The 25,007-nt window shown below is 35.5% G+C and overlaps 2 protein-coding genes and 1 pseudogene across 3 annotated transcripts; 1 reads left to right on the top strand and 2 right to left on the bottom strand.

Annotated features, from left to right (window-relative positions):
- Positions 1–5,045: 5,045 nt before the first annotated feature.
- Positions 5,046–6,749, bottom strand: LOC106344120. Its single transcript, XM_013783505.1, has 6 exons — positions 6,676–6,749; positions 6,301–6,418; positions 5,824–5,929; positions 5,681–5,736; positions 5,540–5,594; positions 5,046–5,385 (listed from the first exon to the last, which is right to left on the bottom strand). The coding sequence occupies exons 2-6, from the start codon at positions 6,378–6,380 to the stop codon at positions 5,377–5,379; spliced, it is 306 nt and encodes a 101-aa protein (XP_013638959.1). The 5' UTR covers positions 6,381–6,418; positions 6,676–6,749; the 3' UTR covers positions 5,046–5,376.
- Positions 6,750–18,744: 11,995 nt separating this feature from the next.
- On the top strand, positions 18,745–20,742 carry LOC106343521 (probable protein phosphatase 2C 10). Of its 2 annotated transcripts, none has more exons than XM_013782759.1 (6): positions 18,745–18,967; positions 19,072–19,170; positions 19,404–19,643; positions 19,742–20,015; positions 20,104–20,258; positions 20,324–20,742. In XM_013782759.1, exons 2-6 carry the CDS (start codon positions 19,132–19,134, stop codon positions 20,459–20,461), a joined length of 846 nt encoding a protein of 281 aa, XP_013638213.1. In that variant the 5' UTR covers positions 18,745–18,967; positions 19,072–19,131; the 3' UTR covers positions 20,462–20,742. The 2 variants fall into 2 exon arrangements, with proteins under 2 accessions (XP_013638213.1, XP_013638214.1); XM_013782760.1 differs by having other exon boundaries at positions 18,747–18,967; positions 19,065–19,170.
- A 690-nt stretch (positions 20,743–21,432) lies between these two features.
- On the bottom strand, positions 21,433–22,960 carry LOC106343913 (annotated as a pseudogene).
- Positions 22,961–25,007: the final 2,047 nt, after the last annotated feature.

The raw sequence follows: 25,007 nt of genomic DNA, 5'->3' as shown, positions 1-25,007 counted from the left end.
AATGTGTTGGCTAACCACCAAACAACACACAAAGATGAATTGGCTGACCACCAAATCAACAAGCCGGTTCACACCAACGAACTAGCTAAAGAACTATCTCTCTCACTCAGAGAAGAAACGAAAATAAACTCAAAAATATAGATTGATTTTATTCATAAAAGAGTTTACATATTTATACTAGATGAGGTCAAAGAAAGACATAATTATTTGCGAGAATCACAAATCTAGGAAATGAGAAATATGACTAGAAAATAATAAATGAGTCAAAGTTGCTGAGTTTGAGGTGGACTGGTCAAGGAGACCCTTCGACTACTATCCAGGTACATTCTGGTCGTTCTGGTCCATGGTGGTAAGGATCAAGACGTGGGCTGGACGATCCGTACGGCCCAAATTCGCGAGAACTGAAGATCACCGGTTTTGTAAATTGCATAACTCTTTCATCTGAACTCCTTTTGATCTGATTCTTGTTCCAGGAGTTCCGTAATTTAGTTGAGAACATTCTCCAAGTGATTTCCTGCGTAGAAGCTTCGAGATTTGGAAGATATGTGTCAAACAATGAACATATATCTTTACTGCTTCCCATGATCAAGCCATGCATGTCTGTTTTGCCCGGTGCGCTGCCCAAGGGCACATCACATAACTTTCTAACCGTTGATAATCTTGTGCATGAAAGGCCACCATCCTGTTTCTCTCGTCGAGAAGAATCCGTAGCCGCCGACCACACCGCAATCGGACGAGCCCTCACGCGCCTCCGGAAGTTACTCCGACTGCGCGCATATCTCCCTCACACCGTCGCCGGAAATCGCCTCTTCCACCGGACCATAGCCAGGCCACTGCCGCCGAACCACCGTCGGTCTACCGCCAGACCACTGTCTCGCCAGACCGTCATCTCGCCGCCGCCGGACCATCGCCAGTGACTCGCCGATTACTCGGTCTGCCGGGTTGATTCGGTAAACCGATGAGTTGACCCAGTTTAAATTAATTTCGGTTCGGTTAGGGTAACCGGTCGGTTTAAATTATTTTGATTTTGGTGAAGGATTGACCAGGTTGAACTTTGACCATGCAGGTTGACTTTTCTGTAAACCTTGACCAGACCCGTTTTCAACCGTTCAATGGGAATTCTGACACAAAATTTTGTCCTGATTTCAGATTCAGAGTCTATTTGAGCAGCTGGAGTTTATAGACACCACTTTTCCTTATTGCTAAGGTGAGGGCTATTCTATAACTTTTTGTATGCGGCTTAGAATTTCTAATAAATATAGTTTAGTTTTAATAGGTTCCGTCTTTGTGAATCGAGTCTATCTTGCGTCATGATTGAGTCAATGCTTGCTTAGTTACTTAAGTTTTTTGCTTAAACCGGAACTAGGGTGTTAGATGATTCATTATTGATTGCTTAACTTAATGCAAACTTTTAGTTAGAACTGTTTGAGACGGATACAGAGAAGTGCTTATGTATGTCGGATGATATGAGGGGTTACGGCCAGTTCAGTTGACCGGCTGGACCGTATCCTGGAGAGGTCGATAAATCGTCTGAGGGTGGTGCTATCGAGCACTTAGGTCGGCGGAGTTTTATTTGGCCTGTTTGTGGGCAGCGAGTGTGCACCTCGCTAGGACCATTGTTTGTTTTTTGGATACTTTAGGTACCGTGCTTGACATGCGTTAGAATTAAATTATATATATTCGGAGTGCTATGTTCGGGTCCATGGACTTCGGGTTTAGCATCCCATACCTCACTGAGCGACTCCCATGTTGCTCACCCCTTTTTCTTTCCTATTTCAGGTGAGACAAACAATTATGTGATATTTGGACGGACTTGGTGCTACTGGGCTTTTTCTGTGGATTTTTATTTGGGCTTGAGTGAGTGCAATTGGGTTTATGGGCTTTTATATTATGAGATATTGTTGGTGACCCGTCGTCCTAAGTGAAGAGGAGACGGGTGTCACATTGTTTTATGATGATGGGTTGGGGTGACACGCTGTCTTCCAGATAGGACGTGACGGGTGTGTAACAAATACTTCCTCTATTGTTCTGCATTGGTATCTGGTCAGATCCTTGTATAGGTCCCGACGGATAGCAAGACTCTCTTGATGACGGAGATGGCTGTCGAGACGTTAAATCTAGGGATGGATAATTTGTCTTGATTGAAATGTATTATGTAGCTGCACAATGGTTCAGATTGGTAATGTAGGATCTCGTAGAAATTGTCAGCCATCTTTTTTAAGTTCCTTCTACTCGCAAACTGTTCCACAGACTGTTCCACAAACTGGTTTGTTAGAGTTTCAAAGGAATGTATTGATATATTAGATGGATTGATGTACCACTGAAGGACAGCCAGTCTTTTTTTATGTCATTTTATTTGTTTTAAAAATGCTTTTGGTTTTCATATAATTTAAAGAAATTTTATAAATCGTGATAAAAAGTTATCATATTTTAATTTTAAAGTTGTAAATCTAATTTTTTTTTAATGGTAAAACATGTTTTTATCGTGGGTACTTGCAAAGGCAACCCTAACTATTCAAATTCTTTAAGAAAACATATATTAGACTCAAACAAATAATTAATGTATTCAAAGATTAAAAAGAAGAAAAAATGGTAGAACTAAGCTTGTTTGTCAGCTAGTAGAACTAAGCTTGAATCTGATTTTATATAGTCGTATACTAACGCGAACCGATGTTAAAATAATCGACTAAGACAGCAGTTTGACTGGTATTATATGTGTGTGGCTGTTCACCACCGTAGCCTGGCAGATTGCTCTTAATTGGTTAATTAATAAGAAACTAGGTGACTGGTCCGCACCCTGTGCGGGCATAAAAATATAGTTTGATATCGGTTGAGTTATTCTGCGCTTCTTCATTGTCTGGAGACAGCAATAAACAAAGTTGGTAAGTTTGCTTCGTTTGAAATGGAAAAAGGAATCACATGTGCTTGTTTTCTTTGGAGGATCTACAAAGAGGTAAATCACTGCATCTTCCTGTTTTTCCTTTTGGGTTTGATTTGAGAATGTAAACCTATGTCAGTTTTTTCCAATTTTGTGGACCAAAAAGCTACCAAGTTTAGATTTTCGTTTCGAGGAATTAAGATTGGATGGTCTTAATGATTCTACAACTTTGTTTATCTCATATTTTTATTTTTTTTTGTAAAACAACTGAATTGCAGCTAAGACAGCAACTGAATTGCAGCTAAGACAGCAACTGAATTGCAGCTAAGACAGCAACTGAATTGCAGCTAAGACAGCAACTGAATTGCAGCTAAGACAGCAACTGAATTGCAGCTAAGACAGCAACTGAATTGCAGCTAAGACAGCAACTGAATTGCAGCTAAGACAGCAACTGAATTGCAGCTAAGACAGCAACTGAATTGCAGCTAAGACAGCAACTGAATTGCAGCTAAGACAGCAACTGAATTGCAGCTAAGACAGCAACTGAATTGCAGCTAAGACAGCAACTGAATTGCAGCTAAGACAGCAACTGAATTGCAGCTAAGACAGCAACTGAATTGCAGCTAAGACAGCAACTGAATTGCAGCTAAGACAGCAACTGAATTGCAGCTAAGACAGCAACTGAATTGCAGCTAAGACAGCAGAAGAAGTATGTCTTTGGACATCATTGTTTCAAGTTCTTGTCAATTTACATATGGATTTCTTGCTGTTATGATCCTCTTAAAATGGGTATCAAAAGGTAACAGCATATCTCTTTTTGCACTTTCCTTTTTCGCGAAACCCGTTAGAATCTTGTTCAATTTTCTACAAAGTTATAGATAGGATGCCGTCTAAATAAGTAGATAAATTGAGTTTGCAAATTTTGCAGGGAGGTAGATGAAACTTTAAGGCCTGGTGTGTACGCTCTCGTAGACTCTTGCTCTGATCAGGATCGTCAATATCTCCATACAGTATTTGGTGGTAAGTACCCTTTTTAAAAAAAAAAAAAAATTATCTCATAAGGTTCTAATTCTTAGAAATATATATTTTTTGACTAATTGGTTCTCCCATGGTCTTGTTTTGCTCTTCTGCAAAAGGTCCTTGTAGGAACTATCTAGCAGCTCTTAAACAAGAATCCGATTTGAATTTCAAGTATATGAAGGAAAGGTTTAGAAAAATCAAAATGGGACAAGTGAGAGTTTAAAGCTAAAAGAAGATATTCGCAAAACTCATGGATGCAGTATGGCAGAGATAAAGAACAAGTTGTATAGCTTTTTTTCCGGGAGCACCCTGTGGAAGCATAAAAGTATTCAAAATATAAAAAATAATAAAAGTGTTTAGTTTTAGAAGTTACATATTCTATATTAAGACAAAGTCAAATCCTGTTGTATAAATGCTGTAATTGTATATTTTAGGCGAATTATTATATTTATGTTTTATATTTTTGTAAAAAACAGTAACATATTAAAAAGAACAAATGATAAAAATTGAAATATAATCCATAAGTAATATAAAATAATAAGTAGAATTCTCTATAAAAAGATCTCATAGAAACCTGCAAAAAGTTATTAAATTTTGTTAGCAATTCTACGATATAAAATAATTCAATAGATTTTTAAATTTTATTGACCAGAAAATTATATTAAATTTCCATACTGTTATCAAAATAGTCTGAGAATAATATTAAATTTAAATTGTTAGCAAAAGAGGAATATGTTTGTAATGTAAGAACTTATGAGTCTTCTTTATATAGAATTTATGAGTCTCCTTTATATATAACTTTACCTTACCACGTTTGAGAGTTATTAGTGGGATATACTTCATAATAAATGACGTTTTGGAAATATTTTTCTTAATAAATAATGAAACAATTTAAAGAAAGATATTAGAATTTTATTGTCATAAATTGGCTTGCAATAAATATGATATCAACTTGCCCACGTAGTCTATATTCAATAAAAGGTAAGTTATTTAAAACCGAATTAACAAATTAGAAACATTAAGGTAAATTTCATTTAAACAAAGCAATAAATATGATACGAAGTTGCGCAAGTAATCCGTATTGAAAATAAGGTAAGTTATTAATAAAAAATTAACAAATTACAAACATGGTAAATTACATTTAAAATCGTGAAGTAAAATACTCTTGGGATTCAAGTTATGCAACCAGTGTAATTTATTATAAAAGAATTAACTAATTGAAAATATTTAAAAGATGGGCTATATGGGCTAATGATAGTGATCTTACAACATTAATATCCTCCTATATGGGCTTATAAGATACATGTTAATGTTTATAACGTAAATCACTACCAAGGCAAACAAAAATGTTATTAACGCCGGATTTTTTTGTGGTACAAAAGACTTACGGTATTATTGCAGCATCAATGAGTTCAGAATACGTGAGCAGTACTGGATTTCCAGGACGAGTGAGCAACTTGTATCCCGCGAGTTTGAAGTCACCTCATCTGTCCATTGTTGCCGAGAATTGTGTTATATGAGAAACAATAAGTTCATTAAAAAAAACAGAGTCTAAAGAGAACATTACGTCAAACTAACGTATCTGCACTTTGTTTGATACTTGAAGCTAAAATGAAAAAAAACTTACAAACGAAATATTACCGCAGGGTAAGCTTCAATGGGTGCTAGAGATAATGTGGGAACACAAGCTAAAATCCTGCAAAGGCTCAAAATAAACATTCACCTTTCGTGTCACATTCTACAAGAAAAGCTAATAAGAATTAGTAGAACTGTGAAGCCTACCTCTTCAAGAGAACAAAAACGCAAGAGATTTGACGTCTCTGAGCTTCATGATCCATCTGCAGAAGTTCCAAGTCAAACACTTTCTCATTAAAGGTACGATCTTTAGAACTGTTAAACATAATGTTCACGGTTTTCCTTGTTACATGCAGTCGCTTCGTCGCTAAATAATATTCATACGGAAGGTTTTGGGCTTTTGCTTGTGCCTGCTGCTGGAGAAGATTTCTCTGATCCTCAGCCAGTTTCCTCTGTCTTTCCTGCCCATTAAAACTTTAAGTCACTAAAAGTATCCAACCAGTGTAGAGCAAAACTTTGAAACAGGCAACACAAGACGAATTTATCATTCACGAGCAAATTCACAAATATAATATATAATTTTTATACAAGTTGGGTCAACTAAAGATTGTAACTTTAGATTTTAACGAAGTTCAAAACATGATGGATCAATCTCAAATCTATAAAGGAATAATACCCATTTGTGAATTTGATTAGAATGATAATTTTAAAAGAATTATTAGAACCATGTTTCGATTTTTTCAGACAGGATTGAGTTACCGAACATACACAAGTTCCTAATTTTCTAGAACCAACGATCAGGGCAGGGGAAGGGGACATAAGAGTACCTTAATCTGGGCTTCGATGGCGTCAAGCCTTCTGCCTCTCTGAGAAGCTTCGATGGCTTCGCGTTGCTTAATCGCAGCATTCTTGGCTTTCTTCTCTGCAAGTAACTCAGAAAGATACCTGCCAAAAGGAAAAAAATCACAGATTATCAAAATCAGTATATGAACTTAAGCAAACAAGATACCAAGCAGATCCACTCTCAACAATCACAAATCTCAAATTAAGTCTTCGTAAAAAAACCTCAAAACCCTAATCCCGAATCCAATTAAAATCCCGTGGCCAAAATTGGAGAGGTTATCCACGTCAATAAGAAATCCCAAGAGATTTCTATGTGAAGCATCAAATCAGGCTATGGCTAATTCGAGAACTCTACTCACCGGCTTGAACAAAGAGATCGAGGAGTTCCAAAAAAAAAAAAGAAGAAAGAGATCGAAAAGTTTTATTTTCTAAGTTAACGACTAAAGTTTTTTTTTAATATTCCGTAGGCCTGGGCATTTTAACCTGGACCCGAACATCCGAACCGGAACCGATCCAAAAATATCCGATCCAGAACCGGACCGAAAATATACAAGTACCTTTTGGGTCTAAAATTTTTTTACCCAAAAGAATCGGAACCGACCCGAATAGACCCGGACCCGAAAAGAACCGATCCGAATAGACCATATCCGATAAGAACCGATTTGTTCCCAACTTAAAAACATGTATATCTAAAACTATGATGTTTTTGTGTTATATTTTATATATATTATTTTATAATTTAGTTAAAATATCTTTTGTGAACAACATTTGTTATTATTTTTTAACATTTTTTAAGTAATATAAAATTTTAAAATGTAAAATTTAGAGTTTTAAAATGCTTTATTTTAATTATTAATAGTTTTATTTAAGCTGTTTTGTAAAATTTTAGATATATATGACAAATATTCAACTAAAGTTGATGGTATTGGGTATATCATATCTTTTTCAGATCCTAAATATCCGAACCCGACCCGGATCCGATATGGACACAAAAAATTACGAATATTTTATGGGTATTTTAATTATAGACCCGAATCGATCCGGATCCGAGAAGAACCGACCCGAACCCGAACCAAAAATTTCTAAGTACCTATTGGGTCTAAATATTTAGGATCCGAAAGAACCGGTCCGAACCCGACCCGAAGACTCGAACACCCAAACCTAATATTCGGTAATGTTTAGGAAAAAAAAAAAAGAAACCAAAAGTTTCAGCCAATCAAGTTATAATAATTTTCCTGTGAGACTGTCTGTACGGTTACACATCAGCAGAGTCAATAAAATGACTTCTCAATTATATAGGGAGAATGGTAAAACCATAATTTTGTTAACTTATGTTTGTAAACAAGTTTATTTTAGATCTTGGCTTGGGTCTCGGAAGGTTTGACATAATTAAGCACTAAAATGATGTAAAAGTGCAATCATTGGTAAAAAATGAGAAACGGCTAGTTTTAACCCAAAAGAAAAAGAAGTTCACAGGATCAAAAAACTAAATCTGAGCTACCAAGTTTTATTGTACTTTCTCTGCAAATGTAATATTCATATATATATAAAAATAAATTCAAGTTAGTTTTCTATTTTTTTTTTTTTTACTAACTTATTAGATTCAGTTCAATTTTCTGACTAAGAGGTTATTGGTAGAAAGTATCTTTATCTTTAATTTCTAGTTATAACCATAAAAGTTATCAATTATGTTTTAATTAATTTTAAAATCTACAGCAAAAATAAAAAATAGATATATCAATCTTAAACTATAGAAAATATTGTTTTTAACAACTAAAGTTATTTATTCATATAATATAAATGTTACAACGGAGAGTACAAAAGAAACATTGAATAGACAAAGTAGTAAAAATGAACAACAACACTGGAGAACTCTGTCAGATTTCTTCTGCATATTCACTTTCCATCTCATACAATTTTCATACTTGGCTAATATCCATAAGATGAAACTCCAAACCTTATATCACATCATAATCCTTATAAACTCTAATTCCCTTTGTTGTATAATATTGCCAACTCCAGATTTATAACTAGACATATCTTCGATAAAGAATCCAATATATTGATTCTTTAGAAAAGCATAGAAATTGAAGTTGCTAATTTTCAACGATTATACGAACATCGCCATACAACAAAGGGATTGCATATTTAATTCCGAACCATTTTCTCTTCCATAGTAGTTTCCATGGATTCATCAATGATTTTGTTTTGCCCATATTCCTTTGTGGTTACATCACCATAGCCAAACTCCATATTTGGCTTCGATCGCTTAGTCGTATAAGAACCCAATATATTGATTCTTCAAGTTGAAACCAAAATTGAGTGTTGTTTCCATCAATTGATTCTCAATCTCCCAAACTCTAATACACCATGGTGGTTTCCATGAATGTTGTTTCCAAAGCAATGAACTTAAAATGAGTTCCTTAACATTTGATTCTGGAATCAACACAAATGGCTTTGTCTTGTCAGCAATTACCAAAAGATCTCTTCCAACAATCCAGTAGTTCTCCAAGAAGATGAAGTGCCCGGAATCCATAACCGTCAATCAAAAAACCATGGTACTCTTTGAAATTAGGCATCTCAAAGGATTAATATATCCTTCACGGAGATTACGGGTTCAACATGGGTGAGATCAACACAATGATATACATCCAAAAGGAACCATAAATGAAACATCTCCAAACTTAGAGGAAATAGAATAGACAGATCAAGGTATTGATGAGAATGGAGTTAAATCCTTCTCGACATATTGTCGCTCTTTTGACCGCCTGTGGAGAGAAAATGGTTTCTCAGAAAAATAGTGTTATATAAATAATATTGTTTTATGAATATATTTTTATTTTTTCAGTTGATTTTTAAATGATACACTAGATATAGATACATCAAAAATTATAAATACAATATTGGTATAATAAAAAATTTACAGTTACAATTCAACCAATCATCCATTAAGTTTGTGGTCATCTCGTGTGAATCAATTGCTCCAGTACTCCTACCCGGAAAAAAAAAATTCTCAGATACTCCTGCCCGAAGCTGTCCGGATTAGAAAACAGATAAATATTTAATTAAATCCAAAAAATTATTAAAAGACCACGGAACCAACAGAATTTTGCGTATTTACACCCCAACTAGGACCATTTCGCGGACCATCCAGACCCGATCCATAAAATTCGGATCTCTTTCTTCATAACTTTCGAAAACTTTGTACGACTTGATGTAATTGTAAATCTTGGTGTAACTGTACAGCGTATAAGACTGCGACTAATATAGATTGTATCAATTACAAAGTTATTCTATATTGAACTAAGACGTACTTTTTGATTTGCAAATTTCAACTAGTTTTGATCGTATCTTTTACATTTGCATTATGTTCTTTTATGGAGACAGTGTTGTTAATGATATATTTATTGAAGTTAAAATAAATAAAGATTACTTCATAGAGAAAAACTAGAGACATTATATTATATGAAATGTATTTTACATAAACCTAGTAAAAGTAGATAAAAAGTACCTAAAAAGTAAATGCCATAACTCATAAACACACAACTAATCTTCAATTGGCCAGTGGCCAGCGTCAAGTGAATATCTTGCAGAAGTCCCAAGCTGCACATTGCCAGAAAACAACGATTGCATGTTCACCGTGTTCTAGATCCATCTAAGGAGACTACAAACACCGGTTTTATTACTGCGGAGCACCAACAATCATGTGAGACGCTGGAATTTATTCTTTCCAGTAGAGACATAAACACCTTAGGTTTTTCGTAACCCCAATGGCCTGAGGATGTCAAAGTCGTGATCATGTAATTCATCTGATCAACAAATCCACGACTAAAGCTAGGATAATTGTGAACAAATCCTCTAGCATCAACACTAAACGCTAAGTTCAGCGTTCCATCTACATACTTGGCCCACAACAATCCCCTCTCACCAGCAAGACGGATTTTTTCCCTTCCTTCATCAAGTAAATGGAGGACGAAGAACTCATACATACCTCAGATGTAGATGACCTCTAGATTACCGGCTTGGTAGCACCTAAACCTGAATGTCCTTAAAGCATTAGCCTCATCAATCCAGTCATTCAAGTTAAAGAGATCTGCAGATCGGTAGTAGTATTCTTCTCTGCCAATTTGATTGAACCCGGAGAAAGCAATTCTTGCACTACCGAGGTCCCGGAGATGGCTTGTTGCTACCTTTGAGAGAATCTTATGAAGCATGGAAGGAGGGAGAGAAGCCAAGTTACTGTTCGACATGGAGAGATATTTTTTTAATCAAGTAAATGGAGAGATTTTCGTTTTACTTATTTTGAGAAGGTCATAAACCCTTTTATAATGGGGATGATCCTCTAACCGAAATACGCGTAGTATGGAAGTTCAACTGACGTGTAGAAAAAAATATAAACTGAGTATTTATTACCCCACTTAAGGGTGATTTGATAGACGCCTCGAGAAGACATGAGTTCAGAAGACATGACTTCTCAGTGCGCATGGGTTGGATTTGAAACTTTGAAAAACTCTAATCGATAAAGATATATAACTGTGTATAAATAAGTGAAAGTAACTGATTTAGATTATCTAAATTCATGAAACTAAGCACAATTTTAAAAATTTAGATTGTTTCAATATATGAAACTATGTAAAACGTTAAGAAAATGAGATATTATATTGTTATCATTTGCTAGAAATAGCGTCCGAAATAATAAATGAAAATGCTAATATTTTGTAACTTTATTTCATGTTATTTAATTCTCGATTTATTATCCCAACTATTCTACAAGTTGTAACTCTTTCATTTAAGGGGAGGCGGCGCGACGAGACATGAGTTCAGAAGACACGACTTCTCTCTTCTACAGTCGCATCTCTTGGAATTGGAACTGGTATAACTTTAATTTATTAAGATTTATAATTGTGTATAAGTAAGTGAAACTGAGTTATTTAGATTGTCTAATTTTATGAAACTAAGAACAACGTAACAATTTAGATTGTATAAATATTTGAAACTATGTAAAACTTAACGAAATTTAGATAGTATCTTGTTATATTTTGGAAGATATGATCAGTATCCAAAAATTATTATACCTAGTGGATATATTTAATGACAGAAACTAGCAGCATGGGATATAATAAATGTAAAAGTTAATATTTAGTTTGAGAAAAATTCTATAATTAATGATTCAAGCAGCGGCGTGTCCATTTAAGGGTGATTTGATTGACTCCCCGAGAAAGCAAGACTTCTCTCACACGCCTTATGACTGCAACAGTCGCATGTCTGGAATTTAGAAATTTGTATAACTTTAATTTATTAAGATTTATAACTATGTATAAGTAAGTGAAACTGAGTTATTTAGATTGTCTAAATTTATGAAACTAAGAAAAACGTAACAATTTAGATTGTATAAATATTTGAAACTATGTAAAACTTAACGAAATTTAGATAGTATATTGTTATATTTTGATAGAAATGATCAGTATCTAAAACTTATTATACTTAGTAGATATATTTAATGGCAGAAACTAGCAGTATAGGAGATAATAAATGTAAATCTTAGTATTTAGTTTGAGAAAAAACCTATAATTAATGATAATGATGGACTCCGCGAAATAACTGCCCGTCTTGCATGAAAAAGTCTCTTATAATAACAATTACACTTGCATTTAAACGCCACAACACTACACCGCCTACAATCATCATTACCATTGCATTTAAACTCCACCACAGTAAGTTAAATCGTCTCCTTCAGTCCGGATATAACATTTCTCTGCAAAATTCACCAAAAAGAAAAGCAAAGAAAGGATTCATCATCTCCTCTCTCAACAAACAAGATGACACACTACAATAAACTTTCTGAAGTTTCTTATAACCCCAAGATCACGTCTTGATCACGTCTTGGCGTTTCAGAGTCAAAATACACAGGATCTACCTTTTCTATTCCTATGTTACCACCAGGGGACCTTTCTATAAATATGTCCTAGCAGATGAAGAGGTACGTGTTAAATCATCATCTCTCGAGTTTCTAATAACATGTAACTGTGAAAAATAAAAACTTGATCCTTGTACTTTATTTATGTAGGGAACCAAGATGGAGATGACCATTTATAGGAATTCTGATAGGTTTCGAGGCCTAGAGAAGCAAGAGGGAAAATGGGTGGAAATCTTTAGAGTAGAAGTTAACCGTCCCTATCCAGGTTTCCAGTCAACTAACTCTCGGTTCAATCTATCTGCTATGCGCAATACGCAAGTCCACATCATCGATCCTCTGAACAATCGGCTTTTCATGGACTTCAAGAACATCCATGCAATCCCTCACATGGGCCACAGGGACCGAAACTATCCCATAGGTATGAATGTTACTAGAATTAAAATATATTCACATATTTAGATGTTAGTAACCGCAACAGTCGCATGTCTTGGATTCGGAACTTTGTATAGCTTTAATGTATTAAAAATATAACTATGTATAAGTAAGTGAAACTAAGTGACTTAGATTGTCTAAATTTATGAAACTAAGAAAAACGTAACACTTATCAGGTAGATACAATGGGAGTGGTCTTCAACACGGAAGCCCATTTCGATGACCCTGCAAGTCCAAGGATGGTGTTTTATATAAGGGACAACATGTAAGTAGAAAATAACATATGATCAAAGCAAAATTTATCTATACTGTAATTGACGCACCCTTTTTTATTCTGAATAGTGACAGTCAGATAAAATGTGTGGCAACTGACGCTCATGCTTATGCCTTCCGGGATGGTCTTGAAAACATGAAGGGTCGTAGACAGGTTATTGTGGTCCTTAAGATGTGGAGGGTCTGGAAATTTTGAGTAAGTGTAGTTTATGAGTATAAGATCTCTGTAAAATTTTGAGTAAGTGATAGTTGAGTAAAGCGTTTATTAAACTCATTTACACAGGTTATTTTGGTCCTCCTGATCTATGGCTTGAGACTGAGGGTGGATTATCTGACTTCAGGTTCAATCCGCGTTTGCCGGAGGTTGAGGAGTTCAGTTAGTCTCTACTACGCAGTGACCCTTCTGTTCAGCGATATGGGGCTGTAGGTCTTTCGTAAATCTTGTTGTTCTCCATCTTCGTACTTGTCTTAAACTTGGTGAAACTTTGTTTAAATGTTGGTGAAACTATGTCAAATGTTGGTGAAACATCGTGGTTTTACCTTTTTCAATTTTCCAACTTCGAAAAAAATAGATGAACTACAAGTTCATGCTCGTATAAACTGGTAAAAATTTGTGTTTTCACTTAATCAATTGTCCAACTTTGTAAAACTTAGACAAAGTTGAAATTCGTTTTCGTATAAACAGGTCAGAATTTGTGTTACTTTCACTTTCTCAATTGTCTAACATCGTAAAAATGATAGAAACTTTTTTGATAGATCAAACTACATAGTTATCCAACTTCGCATAACTTAGGAGAAACTTACAAAAAAACTTAGAAAAAACAGAAAGTAGCTGGAAGTCTCTTAGGAATTACTTCTTGTACATCATAATTCCTAGAACTAAAACGACAACAAGAATAACTCAACCTCCTGATATCTTTATCTTGGGCTCCATTATTTTGGGACCATCACTGAGTTCACTTTCACTCCTTATTGTTGCTTTGAGAAATTGAACTTCTTCTTTTAGCATTCGAACTTGGTTGTCCAACTGTTGTATCTCATCGGTGAAAGCTTCATCAATCCATTTGAAGACGTGATTGTCGTTCTCAAGCTACAACGGATTAAATGTACCAATTAAAATAAGAACGAGTAAGCCTTCAATAACAAAAGCTAAACGGATGTACCCTTAGTGACGCCGCATAGATACACCGATAATACCGGCGATATGGGTTTTGATTGGTTTTGGAGATGAGCTCGGTGATGCCCACCCCGCACCAACACTTACTTAGGTATTCCCGAAGTTCGTACTCGTCTCCGACCACCGGTCGTGGAAGATGACACGGACATCTCCACTATTTCTCTCTCGGGGTTGGGGGGAGTTCGAATGGGAGAGAGATAAATTAGGGAAGAGAGAGAAAGGAGAAGATAGCGAATGGGGAAAACAAAAAAAAGGTCTTTAATACTTCGATTAAACGATTTTGGGGTTTTATCAAATTGGGAATAGGGAAATTCGAAATTCGAAAAGCTAGGCGGAAAGTTTTATCCAAGGATTTTGGTGGTCGAAGTTTCACCAAGTTTTTAGTTTTACAGAAAACATCAAAGTTGTACTTTTTAATTATTTCCATTTATATTAGTTATACTCTACTTGAATGACTGATTTTATAGTTATACCAATTATATTATGTTTTCTTGGTTCATTTCTCATACGATCATGTACACATAAACTTGATTTCCTACCAGTAGCAAATTTTAAAATGTAACGAGGTGAGTATTAGCGAAAAAAACTATAAGAACTCAGTGTATTTCCTAAATGATTGCTAACAAGCAATGAAATGAAATATTTATTATTCTGATTAAATCATAATTTTAATAATAAATCACCATCTTATTACTTCCATGACTTATTAACAAGTTTAGAATTTACAATCATATTACTCAGTTTACCTATCGTAGTTATACCAGTAAAGGAAAAAAGTTTCACTTGGTTGTACAACACACAAATACAAATTTCACCTCACAATGTTTCCATACGATAAAAACATCAAAACTGAGAGCGAAAGGCTTACCACTTACTTCACATCAAAACTGAAAGCAAAAGGTTTACAACCTACTCCTCTTATGTTTCTTGTGGGGGTGTTCATCGTGTTCCAAACTAGTGCCCACATTCTCTTCTTCTCCATATCCACTCTCATGCTCGCTATAATTCCTACTACAAGAGCTTTCTCCAACTCTTGATAGTTACTCGGTTATTTGAACTATTTGCAATTCTTGGATGTCTTCCACATGCAAAATACTTCTTCTTTTCTCTCTATCCACTGATGTTAGATAAACAAACACATCTTCATCATAAAAAATATATGATTGCCTCTTAGGTTCCACTACCAATGGAATGTAACCCAAATTGAGCTTCTTCGTTAACGGATCTATTCCCATCTTCTTGCATATCATCTCCTTCAACAATTAATAAGTGATCTCTTTCAATGATGATGTCTTAAAGGATATAGCATACAAATAAAGCATCGGTTGGAATCCATTCATAATCATCTCCAACCTTCGAATAATGTCCATCATAATCAAAGTGTATGTTCGTCGAAAAAAGACACATTGTCTGCAATATAAAAAAATTAAACCATTAAAGTTATACATGGTTATACAGTTATACCATTAAAGTTATACTTCGTTATACCATGTTGCATAGTTTTTTCAGTAATCAGCACGTATAATCTAACCAAGTTTCCCCAAGTTTCAGAGTTCTAGATGTTTCTCAAAAAACCAAATAGTAATCAGCTTTCTTTGATTCAATCGTCCTTTCAATTCTGACATTCAATCATACAGTTGTTGATTATCGAATTGAGTAATAGACAGACCATCCACACTTTCCGATCCTTATACACAAATGAATAAGAAATTTTCCATTACTACGAATCGAGTCTTCAATTCCAAATTGTAATCAGCTTTGATTCCCGACATGCAATTATACAGTTGTTGATTATCGAATTAAATAAACAGACCATCCAAACTTTCTGATCCTCGACTAGTTCATACACAAATATGGAATCTTCTATCCAAATCGGAATCCCTGTGAATTGAGTTAATCGTCTATGAGTGGTGGATGACGATTCTAAAACGATTTGAGACATACCCTGCAAAATGGAATCAATAGCTCAATGATTCAGCATCCAAGCGATGAAACCGAGTTAGCAGTTCGATGATAGCGAGGAACTCGAAAGAACACCACGACGAGGACGAGAGAGGATCGAGGGCAGTGGAGGCTCGAGAGAGAGAGAGAAGAAGAATTCGATTAATTAATTATTTCATTAATTTAAGTTTAAATTGGTCAGGGACACTTTCGACATTAACCACACTCTTAGAGAGTATCAGAATAGACAAGAGTACGCCAGAGTTCTTAAGAGTATGTCAGAATACTTTTTGCCTCATTAAGAGCATCTGAGATTATGACTCATCTCGTGTGCTCAGGTGTGCTTGTATGGGTTGGATATAGAGATAGCTTTGGACCTTCAATGTTGTATGATGAAGATTTTGGTCTACAAATACCAAATCTTAACCTTTTAGTTGGGGAGTCCCTCATACACATATAAACAGGATTTAGTCTCACATTATGATATTTGTATACTTTAACATCAGTAATGAATGCCACTGTCATTAGTCACTTTCCATCGTAAGAATTTGGGGAAACAATTTGTGATACTTTTGACTTTGCTACATATACAAGCTTTCCAGTTTTCCATTGCTACGCAACTAGTCTTGTGTTTATGATTATGATATCGATAAATGTTTTGGAAGTTTTTGTTTTCATTTACATGTTAGAAAATGAAAAGATCGACTTTTCAATTACATTATTCAATTTAGCCTATGAAGTTTATGTGGTTGATAAAACTGTATTCCATTGCAATTTTATATGACCCCAGATGTAAAGTGTAAACTAAGACACAGTTGATGATAGGAAACCCAAAGAGATGGAACTCAGCGATGCTTGAAAACTATGTCAGTCCAGAGAATATCTCACTGGTCAATCTTTGGCCATAAGCTAAGGATATCATCGAGATAAGGATTGTTGGAGCTATACTAAGAATGTGATGTACACTGTTAAGTCAGGATATTGGGTAGCCAGAAACGTTCTTAACAGTGATACGGTGGACATCCAGGTAGAGCCGAGTATCACAAAACTCCAAGCCTTTGCTTGGAAAATACAAGCTCCACCAAAACTGAAACACTTTATTTGGCAAACAATTTATGGACACTTGGCCATAACAAGAAACCTAGCACATCGTCATATGCGATGCGACAACCATTGCCCTAAATGTGGAGCTGAGGACGAAACTATAAATCTTGCCACCTTTGAATGTCCCACAGCCCTACAGACATGGGCACATGCAACAACCCCAAATCCACCATTGATGTTCCCTAGTGCAAGCCACTATACAAACATAGATTATCTCTTTTGGTGGAAGAACGATATTGAAGATCCTGAGTTGGATAAAGACTCATACCTTTGGATTATGTGGTATATTTAGAAAGAAATGAATGATAAATTATTCAGAGGGATAGACAGGGAGGGACCCATTGAAAACTGTCCGACATGCTGAATCCGAATGTCATGCTTGGTTTGAAGCAAATTTCAAACATGAAGAACCAGAAGTTACACAAAACCCTCAACATGTAGCAAATTCTGAAATATGCATGACAAATGGATCATGGACACATGACGCACTGTTCAATAGTTATGGATGGACATGGACAAAATCTAGAAAGGTAATTCAGCTATTGGGAGAAAGAAACCAGAGGCGAAGAATCTCACCACTTCACTAGAGCTCGAGGTTCTCTTATGGATGATGGAGTGCATGCTTTAGCTATCGACGTGTCAGGCTTTTGGCACCGATTGAAAGGATATATTCTTGATGATTCAAGACCGAGGAGTATGGCCTAACTTTTCCACTGTGGAACTGAAGTGTAGATTCACTGAATCCTATAAAAGTCCATGGATGTATAAATATCTCTATTTTTCAAGAAAGAATAAGTTATCCCTAAAAGTCCATGGATTTATAAATATCTATGGATATTATTCCAGCAACTAGGGGATATGAGCTAACTCATGAGTTTGGTCGTTTTTATGCTTTCAATATATATATGATTTCTATTTTTCTTATGTAAGAAAATATAATTTCTATATTAATCATATTTATTTTTTCAAATTAAAATGTAAAACCAAAAAGTTATAAATATATACAAATGTAAAAGAATATCGATATCATCTCAAGACTCTTATGTAGAATAGATTTTTGGATCATTGATTTAGCTTTGATTCAATTTATTATTAGGTGTTATATTTATTCAGTATTTAATATTATTGTTTTGGAGTAATTTTAAATTATATTATGAAAAATATTTTATTGTCTTATTTAATTTATAATTTAGTTTATAATTTTTATTTTAAATATTTGATCGCGAGTTAACTCATTTAACTCATGATCTAGATGAACTGAGTTGAAGTTTACATATTGAAACTCATATAATAAATGAGCTGGACTGAACTGAACTAGCTCATAAAATATCTGAAATCACTGTGAACTAAAATATCTGAAATCACTGTGAACTGAATTGAGTTGAGTTGAACGAGTTAGCTCATTTTGACACCCGGGCCAAAAACAAAATCAGATTAGATTATATAATCAAGAATAATGTACAACTCAACTTTTTTCCGGACCAAAAAATACAGAAGAAAAAGCCACAGAGACTACTTTTAAGACACGGCAAGAAAGTCAACCAAGGAAGCCCAATACAAGGAAATGGATGATTTACATTATTAAATAAAAAGACAAGAAAGGAAGAAAACCAAACAGGCAAAACGTTTAAGTCTACTTCGTCGTCGTCTTCCACTAATATTCTGGTTTCATCGAAGACTTTTGGAGGAGTACATTTGCAGTCTGTCAATAACCCTTTCGTCACGGAATTACTCCAAGCCGCGTAGTGGTCGACTCCAAAGTATCCTATCTTTATGGTTTTTCGAATCTGGGTTCTCCGATTTTGAGGTAATTAACTACTGGGTTCTCTCTGATTTTATCTATTTTATTAAGAGTCGGCCTTTTTAGGGGTTTAGGTGTTTCTCGATTTATGAAAGTTTTAAAGTTTGCAGGGTCTTGAAATCTGGGAGAAGGTGTTTCGCGGAATCAGTTAAATCAAACATCTGCTTCTCATGGCGAGCTTATGTTGCTTCGGTTCTTCAGACTACGATGTATGCAAACTCATATCTCATATCTGGTTTTTCTCTTTCCTTTATATCTTTTTTGTAGAATTGACTTGTTAAATTGATTCTTGCAAGTCTAATTTTAGACTGAAATCGAATCAATGTTTTGGGTCAATGTGTTGGAAGACTTGGTCCTATTGTGTTAAGATATTTGTGAAACTGTCTACTTATGAGTCATTTATGGATTTTGCTTCTCTGAATCTTGTAACAATTGTTTATAGCTCGTGACTGGGAGGGCGTCAACTAGTTCTGGGAAAGGAAAAAACAGCGATGGTGAGATAAAATTTGGTTACAGCTTGGTGAAAGGGAAAGCTAATCATCCAATGGAAGATTATTATGTCTCCAAATTCACGAAAATTGACGGCAAGGAGCTCGGTTTGTTTGCTATCTACGATGGTCATTTGGGCGAACGTGTTCCTGCTTATCTTCAGAAGCATTTGTTCTCCAACATTCTCAAAGAGGTCAGCAAAATTTCCTTGCATTTTTTTATCCCACAGCTTCTAGTTCGTTCTTGTTCCTCATTTTTTAACCTTTGTATTGTGTGTGTGTTTGTGTTCAGGAGCATTTTTGGTTTGATCCTCAGAGAGCACTAATTGCTGCCTATGAGAAGACAGACCAAACCATTCTGTCACATTCTGACCTAGGCCGTGGTGGCTCAACCGCTGTAACCGCTATTCTGCTGAATGGACGACATTTGTGGGTGGCAAATGTGGGTGATTCCCGGGCTGTTTTGTCACAAGGTGGTCAGGCAATACAGATGACTATAGATCACGAGCCCCACACTGAAAGGTTAAGCATTGAGGATAAAGGAGGCTTTGTATCAAACATGCCAGGTTATTTCCTCTCTTAGATTGTCATACCAAACACATCACTAAGTTATTCAAGCAAGCATCACATCCCCAAACATGTTTTGTCTTTCAGGAGATGTCCCTCGGGTTAACGGGCAGCTAGCAGTTTCCCGTGCTTTTGGGGACAAAAGCCTCAAAACACATCTACGGTCAGATCCAGACGTTAAGGATTCATCTGTAGATGCTCACACAGATGTTCTAGTTCTTGCTAGTGACGGTCTATGGAAGGTAAACAATATGGTCTTGTATTCTTTTTTGATTACCGGTTTTGGTTCTGATGTGTAATGGTATAGGTGATGGCCAATCAAGAGGCGATTGATATCGCCAGAAGAATCAAAGATCCATTGAAAGCAGCAAAAGAACTAACAACCGAAGCACTAAGAAGAGACAGCAAAGATGATATATCTTGCATCGTCGTCAGATTAAGGTGATGAAATATATTTTACAGAACCACCAGAGAAAAGGATGAATCTATTAGAAATGGAAGAAACCAAATAAATAATGTTTGATTATCAAGAATAGAAGATGACGTAAAAGGTATTTGTAATATATTTTTGTTTCCTCCGGTGTAAAATGGTTGATCGGTTTTCCGGATGTTTGGAAATTTGGTTGTTTGATTTGTGGTTTGGTTTGTGTAAGTGAGTAAGTGAGAATCATATGGTTTGGTGTATAAACACAAGCTGCTTCAATCTCTGTTCTTGGGTACTCTTCATATCCTCCGAAACTTTAGTTACAAACAGGGTTTCAATTTTTTTACTATGGTCCCTAAAATTTAACAAATGTTTCTGAAATTTGATCGGGACAGTAACTAGTCGTAACACAATTTTTCTGTACAATGAATATGGGATGACAAAATTTGATTTATTAGTTTAAATCCAGCCTAATATCACCAAACGAATATACATTTGCATAAAACAGATACTAATTGTAATTGATATTATTCACATCTGATAAAAAAACTTGCTCAATATTATATAACATTTTTGTTATCTAAAAGTGCACAATATTATATAAGATTTTTGTTACATATAACTACATACATATCCCTGGTAGGTTTTCATTTGATATAAAGTAGTATCAACAGTTTTGAGAATTTTAGTGTTCAATTAATTTAACAGGAAAAGAAATGCAAATGGCTGTACAACTAAGAGTAATATAATTGGGGTGAATGAATCATTTGTTTAGTGAAAAAAGACTGATGCCTCAGCTTGATTAATTGCCAAATAGATTTGGTGCAAGTCTGAGATTCATGTATTTTCTTGAAATTGTTTTGAGGAAACAAGTTAGAAGCAACATGATAAAATATTGACAGAAACATCATAAATTGACTTTTATAATATTGCCACCGATGCACTTTTGGTACAAACTGTTCAGCTATGAATTATACAGGAAGGAGGCAAAACTGTATCCTAAAAAGGTGTAACATATGGCTGATACAGCCAAGCATTTTAGCTGACCACATTTGCTATCTTTCTAGAATTTTGAAGTCACTGAGAAGTAGCTGAACTTACTCTGTTTGATGAGCTTGAATCCCCAATTGAGACAGTGGCCAAAGACTAGGAGGCCCATGCTCTAGCGTTCATGGCTCCTCCCTGCAGATTTCTCCTCTTGCAAGGCTCTATAAGATGCATGCATAGTTGTACAGATCGGCTGAGAAGCCCGACGGTGTGTTCTTGCAGGCTTTCCTGTCTCAAGTTATGAGCAATCCGTCTCCAAGTGTACTTCATCAACACAACGAGTGCAGGATAAACCAAATAGAGCAATCTCAACAGAACGAATACGACAGCAAGAGCCAAACAGGTCTCTTGGCGAATCATATTCTCGGGTGATCTCGCCCATGTGAAAGGGCAGTTCTCTGGGTCAGTGTTGTTTTCGTTCCCAAGATGAGGAACTGGTACGCTTTCCTCGATGGAAGTCTTATCCAGCGTCTCAATGCCTACAGTCCCACGGAAACTCTCCTGTTAGTTCATCCGGTTGAGTTGTTCAAAACAATCATAGACAACTAAAAACATCTTACCGGTAACATCGGTGTAGAAAGCAACAAGAGAATCAAGCATTCTAGTTCCTCGGTATCGTGCCCTCATTGTTGAATTCACAAGCAAGAGAGTAGGAAACCCATGAACTCCATACTTAGAGAGGGTGCTGCACACCACCAACAAGTAACAAAAAAAATGATCATAACAGTAAAAAGCAGCTAGACTAAGGAGGCCATTGTGTTAACCCACCTTCGCTTAACGGATGATTCCTTTATTGCAAAGTGAGGAATCGAGGAGTAGAGAGAAGAGATGACATGGAAGCTTGGTCTAAAGGAGATTGAGAAAGGACACCAGGATGCATAGAAGAGCAAAGCCACATAGTTACACTTGTTTTTGTGAATCATATCCAAAGCTGTTTGCAACCAACGCTCCATCACCCTACTCAATGAAACAAATGCTAAATGAACAAAGATTCGCAACTAAGGGGAATGTTTCAATCAATTGCGTAATCTTGTGGAAACTTTCTTGCCTCGGTGACGGCAACAAAATGAAGACGCTCGTGTAATTCGTCAGAAAGTTGACAAGTCGGATCGCGTAACTCAAAGGTGTAATCTTTAACAGACCTCGGAGCACAAATCGGAACCCTAGCGCAGAAGGCAACGAACGTTAGCTTCCCGAACACAATCACCAACAGCAACAAAAAGTTCCATTTCTCCATTAATGAAGACTAATTGATACCCCCCACCCACCCACAAGCTCTCTTATACTTTCCCCCCAACAGAATTCAAGAAATCGAATGGAATCAACAGCGGTAAGGAGGTATTGGAAGATATAAATGGAAAAAAGAAAATGAGAGGAGGAGGAAGAAGAAGAAGCGGTTGTGGTTGCTGGGCGAGAACTGGGATTTGCTCGTAGGAACAAAGCCAACCCTTTTTTCTTTTCTTTTAGGATGTGATTATAGAAGTAATTATATAAACCGGAATTATTTTAGAATCAATTGACTAATTATTCCATATTCATAATAGATTTATCCTTTTATACTTTTGAATATAATTTTGTCTCATTACTTCCTTGATTATTTTTATAAGAAATTAATCTTATAATCCTTTAATTTTATTTTAGAAATTACAGTTTTTGTTTAATAGTTAAACTTTTATGTAGTTTATGTTTTGTTTATTTATTAAAATAATAATTTATGTCATTTGTACAATATTATATATATATATATACACATAATTAATTCCATATTTAGTGAAAAAAAAAATAAAAAATATACTCATCCTAGTAACCGACGTATTTGGTTATTACAAATTGAAAATATAAAATTATGATTCAACCAAAATATATAATTTAACAAGTGGGAAGTACAAGAAAGACAGTTGGGAACATAGCAGGAAAGATACGTTGAAAACAAAAGCTACTAGATTTTGACCCGCCCTTAAAAGGGCGGGTATATATTTTGTTTTACGTTTTTGTTGAAATTTAATTTTTATATTTGTGTTTTGAGTCATATATATGTTTGTCTTTGTATAATATTTATCTTAAATGATTATTAAATTTTTAAAAATTGTATTAAAATAGTTAGACCACACCTATATCAATAGGTCACGTTTCTGTTTTAATAATATTGATTTATGTCCGGCCAGAACATACAGAAGTGAATAAGTTGTTTTGGCATATTGTATGGTTGTTGGTAGTGTCCTTTATAACTCCTTTACAAATATTAGATGGATGGGATATATTCTAATTTTAAACTTAGTTTGAAGAAAATCCAATACAATTGATAACATATGCCAAAGTGATATGAGTCAAAGGGCATCTCTCTCTCTCTCATGGTTGTTGATCCCAAGGTACATAAAAAAAAATTTAGAAAGTCTTAGAATAGTTTTCCATCTGAAGAAATAAATTCTTCTAGAAGTTTAGTGGATTGAAAATGCTCGTGGTTCACCCTATAATGTCCTAGTCGGACGAGCAAATTAATCGAAAAATTATTATAGGCCCTTAAGATGAGAATGACCTTAGAATTATTTTAGAAATGTTTTGGTCTAAGAAATCTATGTTTTTGTCAAGGAGAAACATTCCCGTCAGCTCGGATCAGCTTATTACACGTTCGGGATTTAAGTACGGCCATTCGGGCCCATTTACGACGTGCTAAGCGTGTTTGGAAGTTTCCGAAAGATGCAGCTGCTTGCTTACCTCCTTCAAGCAGCTGGACATGTGCTTCTCCTTGACTGGACCACCTCCGAGCCGTTCTTGTCTCATTTCTATTGGATGCTTTGGTGGCTGGCCACAAAGCTTGGTTTTATTGGCCAAAATTGTGGCCAAGACACCAAGTTGTCTCCTATTGGTTGGTTTGGGAGGCAGAGACACCTCCTGCTTGTCATGCACGACCAAAACCCTCCCATGAGATCATTCCCCAGCATATAAATAGCAGACCACCCCCTTAATTCATTCTCCACTTTTAAAAACCCGACCATAGGCTCCCAAGAGAACCCGAGAACACTTGAGACTTAACGTAATGTTTTGGTCTTTAGATTTCCTTTTCTTTTTTTTAGTTAGCTTTCTTTTCTTTCTTTTTCTTTCATATCCTACCCTCCCTGTGTCTCGATTTCTAAAGTTCTAAAGTTTTCCCGATAAAAGTTCAAAGTTAAGCCGACCGCGAGATAGAAGTGTTTCCAGTCCGAAAATTTCATCTAAGTGTTGAGGTGAGTCTCGGTTATGGGTTATGATTGTTGTGTGTGCGGTTAGCGCCTGCAAAACAAGAGTATTGGTTGATGCATTGCTAGGTTACGCGTTTAGATATATAATGATATGATAAGGATTGATGTTTGTGAAAGATATTGAGTTATATCGTCGGGCCTCGGCTCGAGAGGTATAACATGATTGTGATACATTGATGTTGTGTTGCATATACTTATGTCATTGCATTGTATTGTTTGGGCCTCGGCTCAGGTAATATAACATGGTTGATCATATCTTAACGGGGAAACCCGTAAATCCA

Source organism: Brassica oleracea, chromosome C5 (assembly GCF_000695525.1).
Source record: "Brassica oleracea var. oleracea cultivar TO1000 chromosome C5, BOL, whole genome shotgun sequence".
NCBI lineage: Eukaryota > Viridiplantae > Streptophyta > Magnoliopsida > Brassicales > Brassicaceae > Brassica > Brassica oleracea.
This window is presented reverse-complemented; position numbering and strand designations above follow the sequence as displayed.